Below are 13,759 nucleotides of genomic sequence, written 5' to 3'. Positions count from 1 at the left end.
GGAGTTAGTTGAGTAGATCAATTTGGTCGAATGGTCTACGATACTCTCGCTCTTGTCTCGCGTTGGTCAGTTCTAGTTCGAAGTAACTTAAATTAAACACAATTATCGTCTTAGGCGATTTGGTATCGGCAACTTAATTATACGAGTAGAAGTTTAAGCGTTTTTTATGCTCTTTTGGCCAAACGAAGTGGAACGAGTTACTTCATAGCAGCCGAACAAAGAAGCTATGCTTCCGACCGGTCTTTTAAACGAATTTCACAATTGTGACGGTTCTTTTAATAAGTTGCTTGTAGTAATCATAAGTTTCAAAGCGATGGTTTAGGATACTGGCAAGGTGAATTGGAAAAACTGCATATTATGATTGATGTGGTTTCCAATTATGTGCAATTATTTGTAGAGGTGATCAGTAAATGGCACGATGCGTGTAGGAGGCTAATTTAAATTAATTAGGAAGACTATATTAATTCGAATATTTATAATTATTGGTTATTTCAATTTTAGGCACCTTATTAAGATGTTTAATGCACATTTTACCTCAATTTCTTTGCTATAGAAATTGCATTTATTAAATTTAGAAAATCGTCCAAATAAAATTTGCTCACATTCTGTTCCTAAATTAGTTAAAGCGATGCAAATAAATGTGATTATTTTTAAACGATTTATTCAAATCTTAATATTGGAAGCTGTTACACTCAAAACCAAACGAAACAATGTTTGACTCCTTTATTTTTATTATATCTATATGCTGTAGCTTAATATTTAAAAATTGGGGCAAAGCACTATGGGATCAAACTTGTACGGAATGTTCACGGCATGAAAGAAATGTCCGAAAATGTCTGCTTAAGGCCCTCCGGCCTGATGTGTTAAGACCTTTTTTGTACAAAATCATGTTTGGTCTAAAAAATGGTTGGTATGCAAAAACTGAAAATTGCCGAATTGAACAATATTAGATATTTTTAGAAGTTCGCGAAATAATTAAATACATTTGTTGCTTTTTTATTTCAAATTATTAATTAAAAATTAAAGTTTTTAGTTTATTAAATTATTAATCGCAAAATAACGGCTGGGCATTTAAGTGTTATAATTTGTTTATTAAAAGCTGGGAACCATACAGGACTTTATTTATAAATATGCACATTGTAGGCAAACTTTCATAATGTTCATGTTGTTTTATAATTGTTTGGGTATTATAATATATTGTAAATGAAAGCTGTTGATTACTGATTGGGTACGGACAGGTTGGTTATGGGTTCATTATTCATTGGAAATAATAATAAGCCATAATCAAGTGCGTAAAAGGAACCAATTTATTTGATTCTCAACCGACAGCTTTTTGTGGAAACGTTCGACCAAGTAAATTAATATTTCTAAACGCAAATATTTTGCAAATTTGTTTTTTTATTTGGCTGTTATGACTGACATAATTGGGTCGTTTTTTCTTCTCAATTTTAAATCTTAATTACAACATTCAAGATCAAAATCACGTTACTTGCTGCGACAAAGCGAAAATCCATCTAAGGATTCGCATGCACCCACAACGCGGCAAATATCTTTGATATTATGTAATTTGACTAGTGAAATGTGGGTAGATTTATCTTAGGTTGTTGATAGTTGAATCCGGGTCTAAATAGGTTAATAGATGAATATTTCTTTAATAATTTTTTATTAATTATTGAGTGATAAACATTGCGCGTATTTTGAAAAATTGCGCTTGATGGCACAGAATTAGCCCGAAGTCGCAGGCCTTAAAAATATTGAATTTTAACGACTGCAAATTTCTCTCATTTGAATGAAGGTTTATTTATATAACTTTGCCAATCAGTTTTCATTTTGTACTCATCCTTGTCTTCATCTATGAACTCATCATTTCTTTCTCCTAGGTGAATGGTTTCGGTTCGTTTCGCCTTTAATTGTACCATAGTTCACATCATATCACTTTCTACCTTAATAAATGTATATTATCTGTGCTAATTGGAAAAAGATGTAGATGAGATTAGTAGTTGTATTATTGAGAGCGAAAATGATGCAACTATCACAAATAGAATAAAAATTCAGAATTTGCTTAGTTTTGGATGTAAAGTATTACTCATATGCCTGCAAATCTCGCCACGTTTTTATATGGAAAAATGTCTATTGCCTATCCGGAAATATCATGGAAGTGTGTGTTTTTATGCTTGTCTATACAGGACTTATCAAAATTGGGATACAACGCCCAAAATTAATTTCCTACGACGTAAAATTTGCGATATATTTAATGTATCAGAATTAAATTTTGTAAACATTTTAATGGTTATTTTAGTTTAAGTTCAAATGGGGATTATTTGTATAATAAATTGTTAGGCGATTTTCTGTTGTTCGGACACTCCATACACGCAACTTGTTTCGAAATATGTGCATTTAAAGGCAACATTTCGAAAGATTTCCTTGAAAAATTACATTGCGAACGATAATTATTCGCTGTTAGATGCAGTGTAAGCTTCAACTGGTTTTAATTTAGAGTACTTGATATATTCTTGCATTCTTTCTGCTACTCTATGATTTTACTTATCAATGTACTTAGTTGACTGTTGAACACACTTGATACAGCTTATAAAGGACAAAAAGCAACTGAAGATGAAATGCTCTAAATTTCTTTAAAAATTAAAACTTAAAAAAATAATTGAACTGAAAAATAGTTGATGATCGATGAACTAATCAAGAAACTGATATTTTAGAGTCAATAATCTCAAAATTATTTACAATAATTTTTTAAAATCGTAATTACTTGCATGAGGTCAATTTTTCTGGTTTTTGTAACTTCACATTTTTCCTACTTGCTTTCACTAATTTTATTTCGGGCTGAATTTTAATCAAATTCTAGTATTGCTCGAAAAAACCAAGAACTTGTATTTAAATTATTTTATTCTGCTACTACTAAAAATATACCTGATGTCTGCTGAAGGTGAATAAAATAATTTGGAATAGGCACAATACTGATCCATATCTTTTCGCTGCCAATCATAAGCGCATTGAAAGTTAAAAATATTTCCCAATTACTGCTTATTGTTTAAACAATGCCCAACAATATTGAGAGTTAGTCATACATATTGCCGACTGAAATCTTGAAATTTTCAAATTAAGCAAGCAATTTTGGATAGTTTTTTTCCATTGCACTGAACACATACTTTATGCTAGTTCAGGATTAGCAGCAAAATCAATCTAAAATTCTAATCAGTCGAATTTTTGCAGTTGAACTGCAATATATTGCATACACACATTATCTGCTACGTATTTGTTCGGTTGTTTGCAATCCATATTTGCGAAAGAGCGTGACGAAATAAGGCGCAAAGATACGGGCAAGATATATCAATAGAGTACCAATTTGTGTCACATTAAACGTATCATTATAATTTTAGTAATTTCCATAGATCAAGCAAAACAGGCTTTTTTACGGTTCTAATCAGATTGATTAAGTTTGCCATAGAAATCACCGACAGTCGAAATCGGCAACTCGTTAGAAAGTATAATGGTTATACTTTGCACCGGAACATATTTGTATTTCAACACTAGAAAACACATCTTTTTATTGCACTGTTGGCTCATTTCATACATTTTTCAATTACAATGTTGTGCTGCGAAAAGTACTGCACATTTTGTGGCTTAATGGTAGAAAGTGTAAACAGAAATCCACAATACCAATCTTTAAGCGATTGGGCTGTATGGGCCAACACAAACATTATGCGATTTGTTCATGACACAGAATTGGACATGGGTATTTAGTAATTAAATAATCATGGGGAAGATAACGACACGAAAAACTTCTGGTAAAAGTTGTGCAAAACAGGTATCTACGTGAATATGCACAACGTAATCATCGCAAGAGTTATGTGCACGTACATTTTTATTGCTCTATTGTCTTAGATCAATGGCATAATCGGATAAGAATGATATAAGAGCATTTTTTAGACAATTATTGTCATGGTATACGAAATGGTCTGTATTTGCAGGTGTTTAAAATAACCAAAACAATATTCCATGAGAGCAATGGGACGCAATTGCTTTCTCGAAATTGTTTGAAGCGAACAAAACTAAAATTTACATAGAAAATAATTTTTTAATGTTGGTCGCAACGGCCATGTATGAATCATGGTCCACAAGATGGAGAAATATGACCTCATTTCTTAGTAGGTTACGAGAAAAAATAGGGGAAATTGCTGTTTTCTTTCCTAACATTTTTTTCTTCCGAAGACTAAAGTTCGTAAAAAGCATAGGAGGATAATACTTTAAACCTGTTTCGGTTTGGAAAGATAGACGCTATTCTGTTCCTTTAGTAAGCTTAATACATATTTAAAAATGTTCATGCAGCTAAACTAATTAATACGATATTTCAGATTGGAGCTTTTTTGTTTCCAGAAAATGTTTCTATTGCGCTAAATATTGTTCAACATAAATGAGCAGTTTTTTTTAAAGTCAATTAGATGAAACCGTTTGTTAACAAGCGACTTTGTAAAATTAATTACATTTGAAACTAACCAGTTAATTTCGTGGAACCCGAATCTACTTTTGCCTCTATATTTTTTGACACTTTCTCAGCTTTCTAACATTATATTGCTGCTTATTTAAATTTAAAGCTTTAAGTTGTTTTTCTTTACGTTCATGATGCAGTTGTCCTCTGAATTTTTAACTTAAAATCAAGCTTTTTCCAGGCCCGAGCTTCGACATTTTATCATGAATCATTAAAATTTACTTCTAAAAGTTTTGGTTTCTCAAACTATTCTAAATCCTCAGAGTTCTCAAGTAAATTCTCCAGGAAAAACGCACAAAATAGGGAGTGTGTTTGTTTATTTGTTCGTTGCAAGAGCATTTTAGCAACAGCTAATATTTCGATTCGTTTCCTTTCGTTTCGCTTCTTCACTCAACTAGCCAATCTGCCTAATAGTGTAGCTCTTAAACAATTCAATGCTACAATAAAGGATTGGTATAAAAAACATTTTTTTTATAACAATGAATTAATTAATCAAACAATGCTTATTGCAACATCTACCGTATTCTGTACTTTATATTACTTCGAATATCATTTCCTGTTGTCTGTTTGTTCATTGTTCTCACGCTTCTAACTAATGCGATGTCATGTGAAAGGCGCATTAAAAATCGGTGGAAGATATACGAAAAACGATCTGGTGATAGCAAAACGATCAAATTATGCAAGGAATACCATCAAGTGGAAGACAATGAACTTGAACACACGCGAATTTGCTTTAAAAGTGTTAATCTAATTTTAACACTCTTGGGTTTGGTTTTTCCAAAGTGAAACATTAGTTTTTGACACACGTATTTGATGTATTTAGTTTAACAAAATATATTTATTTTGACACAAATTCTTCGGAGTTATTATTTGGAAGTTAATTAATAAGCTTGAAATAATTTTTTAAGCCAGAATGTAATTTGTTGATTGTATTTGAGTCTCAAGATTTCTTGCATACAAATGATTATAAATACTAATCATTTCAACTATCAGTTTGTTTGATAAACATGGTTTTTGTTTCTGTTTTATTGACAAATGATGGTGAACTGGGCTAAAACTAGACATTCTTTTTTCATTACAATTTTTTTTCTAACTAGAAACCACTTATTCTATAAATTATTAAAATATCGACTTGAATTTGAGTTCTGAAGACACATAAACCAAACACTTTTATGTGAAATTACACTTAGAATAGATGAAACGAAAAGAAGTAGTTGGACAATGAAAATAGCAGCATTGTGTTGTTATGTAGTCGTGCGGCATTTTACTGTTTAAGCAATTCTTATAATTTATTTCCAAAATCCTTCTATTCGTTTTTCATGTCTTAGTAAAAAGAAAAAAAAAGAAACTTTTCGAAAGCTTTTAAGCGAAAACCGCAGAATAACTATTAATTAGAGAGTAATACAAACAGAACGGAGAATACATCTTCTAAATGGAATACGACAACAAGCATAAACACAGTCTACTGAATGTTATATGCAAATTATTATCAAAGCAGCGAAATATTTCTTTTGCAATTGTTTGCGTGTACCATGCAACACTTCCAAATTACATGCTAATTGGTTAAATCTGAAAAAAACGATTTATAACTATAATGTCTGCTGAAGATTTTCCCGTATGGCGATTAGAAAGGAACGAGACATCACTAGGCCTGAATTTAAAAATAGAAATGATGCGAATTGGAGTTTGAACAATATTTCGGTGTCAAATGTTCTCATAATGGTTTAATGGTACGACCTCGTTATTTGTAACTTTTCAGTGTCAGAAGTCCTGCACTGCAGAGGTCAAGGGCTGTCTAATTAACTTGTTATTGAAAAAATCGATCCATTATACTAATAGACAAAATTTCAATAGAAATTTTTACGAGAATTCATTTACAATAGTTGATATCTGTTAGGATTGTTAACGTTATAATTTCATACTTTTTTGTCCTCGATTTAGAAGGTTCATGTGATGAGTAATGCAAATGTTCTTATTTTATTCAGGTTCTCCAAAGTACAATGAAACAAGACACCCTTCACACTCATTCTTCCGGCAAGAAATCTAGAAGTTTTTGTTCGTCAACGTCACTTTGCCCAAAATGACCCGATGGGTGGGCGAACGCCCAAAAATTCCACCAGGCCCTCCTGATCCCAATACAATCACTGATGATCCACTGGCTGCTTTAGGGCTTACCACATTAAGGGGGAAGAGCCGAAGCAAGGAACAGGTTTATTCAGTTAGCCGGTAAGCACTTTTTCTCAATTTCCCTTTGGAAATCCGTGTGCCACTTAGGTTTTTCTCCAATCATTTAGTTGGACATTGTCGGACTTTTGAGTAGGTATTTCAAACTCAAAGTAGACTAAGTTGACATTGCCCTAAAACATTTAAATTAATTTTCGTACGAGCAAGATTTAATAATTAACTCAAATTGTATTGTCGATTTTTTTATCTCAGTAACTGCTAATGTTATTTTGTTATAATAACGAATTAGCTTGAGCTTCTAATACTTTTCGCACACATTATCGCAGTTGGTTTAAGTGGATTTGCCTTAGGATACAATTGCAAATTGTATCTGCTCGGGTGGAGAAAATTGATGAAGCAATCATCCTTATTTATTTTTTGTATTATAGCTGAAAGTCTAATGCTAAGTATGCTGGAAATACCCTGATTTACATTTTAATACTTTTTGCAATTTTGAATTAATAGACAATACATCAAAACAGCCTTAAATCGTCATGGCCATGACCTTCGGTGCTTTAGCCACAAATTAGAAGCACAAGTAAAGAAAGATCCGTTCGTATTGTATTATAATTTTTGAAGCAGATGCCTTGAATTTTCATTAGTAATTCTGCAAGCGCTCTCAACTTTTTTGAAATTATTTTATTCTTATTTTATTATATTTTGTGTGAACATAATTACTCATGAAGCGGTTTTGATGTTGAACCAGCAGGGTTTTGGTGATAATTTTCATACGTCCGACATGAAAGATTTCTGAACTTTAATCTGCCCAGCAACGACTATTACATGTCGGAATTAACAATTACATTTCAACTCTTTCAGCAATTGAGTTACACATAACAATTACTGTTTACGAAATTTGACTTTTAACTAGACATTGCAATCAAAAGAATTAGGAATTAATTAATGGTGAACAATTTTTCTTTAATAAAATTGTTTAATTAATGTTCCACGTTAAAAGCCAAATTTCGTTATTTTGTCTCATTCAATTGCCGTAACAGTTGAAATAAGCCCATTGATCTGAATGAAGACCAGCAAGTGTTGGTCAATGTAAGGAATCCTTCAGATTAAAGCTTTTATGATTGTTTGGAAATATACAATTTCGGGATCTAAAATTAATTTTAATACTAAGGTGCGTAACTTTATCTGATAAACTTTCAATATCGTCTATTAAAAAAGCGTTGAGCAACCAAAAACAAGTTTGTATTATTTAAATAACACTAAGGACAAATTTTAAATTTGTTGAAATACAAAAACTGTTCCAGATAGATAGTAACTAGTTCAAAATAAAAAAAGGCTGTTGGTAAAATGTTAAGATGATTTTCAATAGGAAAGGGAAAGAGCTGTTAAACGGTCCTCCATCATGGAATGTTTGAGTCTGGGGTTCAGAAACATCGTTCGGCCTCTGATGTTGTCATGCCAGTTGTTAACGCAATTTATAATAATTTTGTAGTGTTCAAATTTTAAACGAAGAAATGCGCCGTTTGATGTGCATTTATTTAAAAAAAAATACAAAATTTAGTTTGCATTCGTTTTTAATCAAGTGTGGAATTAATGAATTGTGCGGAAGCGGGTTAATTCTCAGGAAATTTAGCGCAATATTCTGAATAAAGTCATGTAACTGGCCTTTAAAGTCAAATGAACCTTCTGCTCATTTTATAATAACATCACACACCCCTTAAGTTAAAATTGGATAGTGTTTATTTTTTGTTGGTTGGTTTTTTATGTTTGATTGTCTGAGGCTTTATTAAAGGTTTAAAAACTTTTTTGTTCGGTATTTCGCCTCAATTTTTTTTTCGCTGAAACAGACAGAATTTTCTCGGGTCCTCTATTACAGAATGATGAAGAGTGCTCTTATTGTTCAATAAATAACAAATAGTTTACCAAAAACTCCGTAAAAATTTACCCTGAAGCAAACATCTAGATATAGCCACCACAATCACAACTCAATAGATACCGCAAGGTCGAAAAATAAAGTAAAGCAAGAAAAATAAGCATTGCTCAACTGAAAATCCGCATAAGAAAAAAATAAACAAGTCGTAAGTTAATTGGAAACGATAATACATCCAATACAGAATGGAGACGTTTAAGGAGCATGGAACGCTTTAAAAATGAAAATAACAAAGATCTAAGAGGAATACATCGGCTATATTATATTTGATATAATAGGTTTCTGTATTATACAAAAAACAAGAGTTGATAGCACAAGAAATCAAATACCTCATGGTTGAAAGGCAAAACTGCGAAGCAGTCCCAAAAGAATCCAAACAACTCAATAAATTCATCAAGAATAACTGCCCTGCCGCACATTTTACTTACTAATTTGTAACATTCTCAATCTTCTTATATGAGGAGCGAAAGTGTAAAACGTACGCTTCTAAGTCTGGAAGGAATTTTAAATTTCGTTCCGTCATGAAGCTTACCAGTCTATAATTAATATAAAATAGTCAACATCGTTCTTTTTCTTCTACTTTTCCTACCAACAAAACACTTTTAGATCAACAGGATGGGATAATGAAAATGTTTGGTTTTTTATAAAGATGTTTATTTTGTCTATATCATATATTTCAAGCCCATGTCAAGCTACTTAAATTCATTTATTGGATAATACTGTTGTATTACTTGGTCTTTTGACTCTCACTACAAAATACAGAGTGTTTGCATGAAAATTATGCGAATATATTGCTGTTATTATAGTGCGATCAAGTGTGATTTTAAAAAGATCATATAATCCAACAGCACAGACGAATCATGCTTTGAAACTAAGATTTCTTCAAACAAAGCATTTATTTATAATAATTATAAATATTTTGATATTCGGTTTTGAAAATTGTACTTTTACCTTAGTACTTGATGAGAGATTTTTTATATATCGTACTTTGCGCTTTCTTCTTACTTAAAAAAATATCATATGGGCCAGAAAAGTTTCATATAATGAAAGGGCAGAATGTGTTATATAATTGTTTAAACTGCATTAAGTTCGTATTGTCGTTCTAAAAACTCAGTATTTATGGTCTTTGTCCTTCATCGCGTTTCTGTTTTTTTTTGGTTAAGCTTCAATTAAATTTTACACATTTTTGCTCTGGTTGTTGCTGGAAATTTAGGTATTACGGCCAACGAAAGAATATCTCAATAAGATTGGAAATAAATGATTAAATAATTTTAATTTACAACATATGAACATTATAATAATGAACAATGAGTAAGTCGTTGATCCATAGATTAAATCATTGGTATACCCGACCCGGTAAATTAACTGCATGCGCAGTGCAGTTTTGCGTGTTTCTTCAACATCTTAAACCTGCTAGTTAAATGCTGGTTTAGTGTGTCAGTGTGTCTGTTAATCAGAATTATGTCTCATAATCACTTCACTCTTCAGGCTTCAATTCTTAATTTCTCACCGTTTTTAGTAGTTTATAGAATATTGCTAATTAATAAAGCTAACGAATAAAGTTAAAGTAAGCTAAATATTAGTCTACTTTTTTTAATCATCGTCAATTTCCAATTTCTAAAATCATTTAACTCTTCGTGTCTGCGTCTGCAATATGTATGTTCTTGCCTGCATTCATCAATGTTTGGTATTGCCGCATTTTCTGTTTTTGCTCAATTTACCTTTTTCAGGTAATTTTGCAGTTCTTACCGAAATAATATTTCTTCATGAAAAGCTTTACGCTAAGGAGTATTCTCAGTCTTACAGTGACACATTTTCAATTTGAATGGGCTTCAATTTTGTCTCACAAACTTAACTTTAACATTTATTTCTGACTTTTGATTAGGACTTACAATATAATTTTTTAGTTGAAATATTCTCTGTTACTAGTTTTTCAGGATTTTTTCTGCATTTATTATATCACTCTCCTTAGCTGATTCTAGCAGAATAAAGTATAATTTTAATATTTCTATAGTAATGATTTAAAGCAAACAACATTTAAACATAAACTAAAACCGAATACATTGTGAACAGTATTACATCAATACCGACATCTGTTCTTCAGGCAATCTGGGATGTTCGCTATTGACATTAAAATATAACAACCTAATTTTGTAATAATTACATTTCACGACCATGAAGTACTCATTATAGCATCTTAAGTCACACGTTACTTTTCCACATATATTTACTGAAAATCTTTATTTAATATTACGTAAAGCTTGATTGCCTTTATAAATACCATCGCGTAAGTTTTGCTTCCCAATAATAGTTATCGTAAGCTATGTTACTTCTGGTATCAATGATTGTTGGGAAAACTCCGATAATTGTCTGATTACGATTTGTATTCTTGCCATTGCATAATAACAGTATCTGACACTCAGCTATTGTGTTATGCCGGAAAAGGACCTCCGATATTCGGTGCAAGCTAATACCATTTGATAAACAGCAATTACTTCATCAGGCCTGTGGTAGCAGCAGGTTTCCAACCAATAAATCATCGAAAGTTTAAAGTAATTAATTTCAACTTGACTCCGATTTCCGCTTGGACGAGAAATCGAAAATTAAAAAACTCTAGACACTGATCTAATTTGCTCACAAACACTTCGTTTATTGGCCATTGGCTTAATTGGAATTAATTTATTAGACCGAAATAATTACACAGGGAATTTATCAGCCGAACGGCTGATTGTTTTAATGTTCGATTTCTGTTCAGCAGTTACGAGCGAGCGAAGCAATGCAGAATTCACAATATTATAAGTGAAGAAAAGCAGGAAATGTGGGCAACACCATTGTGCTTTATGTTTGTATCAGTTTCTAATTTTCATGGCTACTTACACTTTTTTTAAATAAAACTTTACAGGCACAGACATTTATGTATAAAGTTGCAAGTAGTTGCAAGAACCTTGGATTACATTTCTGATACAAAGAAATCAATAAAGCATGAAAACGTCTGAAACATCTGCAAAAGTGTCACTTTACGCACATTTTAAATTGACTTTTAACATTTAAATCAACTAAAAATTTAAAAAATATTTCTGTAAGATGTCAATTTATTGTGTTTTTAAAAGTTTTCTTTTCTGTTATAAAAATAATTGGCAGAAGTGATAATACAAGATTTTCAACGTTTTTAGGCTCATGAGTTGTCCCAATCCATGGCAATTCGGAAAACTCTTTAATTTTTCTAGTTGAATTTTTGTAGGAATTTGGCCAAATCCAACATTTCTTGCTCTTCACTTTGATCTAATATAATACTACGCTATTAATAGTGTGTCTAAGAGTTTATTTTCAGCATTAGAATGTCGAGACAATCTGAAGTTTGGGAATAAAGCCGATCAATCAGCTAAAAATTCAATGCTATCCACTTCCGAAGAAACTGATTATGAAAAGAACTCTGTTTTTTGCTTTTCGGAAAACAATCTCAAAAATGGTTCTTCGTAGAGCGATGTAATATTCAAAGCAAATTGCATCCAGGCACTCAAATTAAACAATTCGGCAAAAATTGATTAACTGAAAACTTTAATAATTGTTGATTATGCAGTTTAGTAGGAATTTATGCAGCTTGAAAGTAAACATATTAAAATAATATCACAAAATTAAAGAAATTAAACAATTATAAAACGACTGAGAAAAAATGTTTAAAAAAGATCGCGGAAATTAGTTTCGCTTTCTGGCCAAAGAAACTCTTTCGAAGGAGCGTATTCGTATATTTTCAGGTATCGCCTTTTATTAAAATTTGTTCACATTTAAACAAAAAAACACACAATATCAAAATCCATGAAATACAAAAATCCCAAGCAAGGTTTCTTTTCCGAAAGACCATTTCGTAAGCGATTGAAAATATCTCACTAGTCCATTTTCTCATTGAAATGCATTTTTTTTCTATTTATCTATTTTATCTATTTTCTAATAAGGTTTTCTAATCCATAAATTGTGAACTTTAAAAGATTCTTAGCCTAACGTATTTTCAAATAAATTAGCAATTAATAATTAATTAATTAAGCTGTAATATACAGTATGTTAATCACATAGAACTATTTTGATTTGTTAAGCTAAGCTTAAGATAAAGGAATTCAAACGCAAAATTAAGTTTGACCGCGGCCCGTTTTACAATTTGCCCGCCTAATTTTTCCAAAATTTGCTGTTGGAGTATTAACAAGGTCAGCAGTGTTCCAGTAGTTATACATATGTAAGTCTTTTTGTATGCTCTTTAGGAAGCTTTGTAATTTATTGAAATGCGCTTCAAGTCCGCAGGTTTGGATAATCAAACTCTTTTAAGTTCTTAAGTTGTATTGTTAGAATAGTAAGCTTTTATAAAGAACTTGCCTTAGAGCATTTGACTTTTGTAATTCCGTAACAATTCCTTTTTTATAATCTTTTCCATCCATCTTCGGATAATTTTTTTGGGAATGTTTTCAAAAACATATCTTATTATTTCCATCTAATAAATATTGTAGTTTTGTTTAGAAGTTCTAATAATAGTTGTCTTTTAATGTAATTTTTTTTGAAATTTTCGTGCATCAAGGAAAAATGGCCAAGGGAAACTTTCGATGAAACCAACGTTTAAAAAGTTGGAAAAGCTGACAGTTTTCTAATACTATCTGGGTTTATTAAAACTTTGATTTGACACTGTTAGAGTTTGCTTAATAGACCCCTCAAAGCATTTTAAATTGAAAAAATTGATACTACTTTTCTCTATTATTTTGATATTTCCACCATGTTTTATTTTTTATTGTCGTCGTTGCTTATCACATTGCCTACCTTAAATACAGATCGTCGAACTGATTCAGTAGTTGTCATGAAAACCATACAAGTTCTTAGATTATTAATCTTGAATCAGACATTTCATCACTTTCCTTTCACATTTCCTTGTAATCTTTTCTGCAAGAACAGATTGTATCTGTTTCTGCTTTGCATAAACTGCTCCAGTTTTTGTAATAATAGTTTTCGTAATCTTAGTTTTATCCGATTATCATTTTCTTGCTGGTCTTCTAATCCCTAAGACCTTAAAGGTTTGGTTCTTAGCTGACATTTTTAGTTTCCATCTGATCATCTAAGCAAGGGCGGATCCGGGGGGGATGATTGAATGGGGGATGATTGAATGG

General features: G+C 31.4%; 1 protein-coding gene across 1 annotated transcript in view; it reads left to right on the top strand.

The window, feature by feature from the left end:
- LOC109540660 overlaps positions 1-13,759 on the top strand; it is a 51,137-nt gene that overhangs the window by 2,715 nt on the left and 34,663 nt on the right. The window contains exon 2 of the mRNA XM_019909101.2: positions 6,490-6,730. Coding sequence (XP_019764660.2) covers positions 6,585-6,730 — 146 coding nt within the window. The 5' untranslated portion in view covers positions 6,490-6,584. The remainder of the gene's footprint in view (positions 1-6,489; positions 6,731-13,759) is intronic.

The sequence above is a fragment of the Dendroctonus ponderosae genome, unplaced genomic scaffold (assembly GCF_020466585.1).
Source record: "Dendroctonus ponderosae isolate FM_Combo_2020 unplaced genomic scaffold, Dpon_F_20191213v2 Dpon_F_20191213_6, whole genome shotgun sequence".
Taxonomy (NCBI): domain Eukaryota; kingdom Metazoa; phylum Arthropoda; class Insecta; order Coleoptera; family Curculionidae; genus Dendroctonus; species Dendroctonus ponderosae.
Note: the sequence above shows the minus strand (reverse complement) of the source record. Positions and strands in the feature narration are given on the sequence as shown.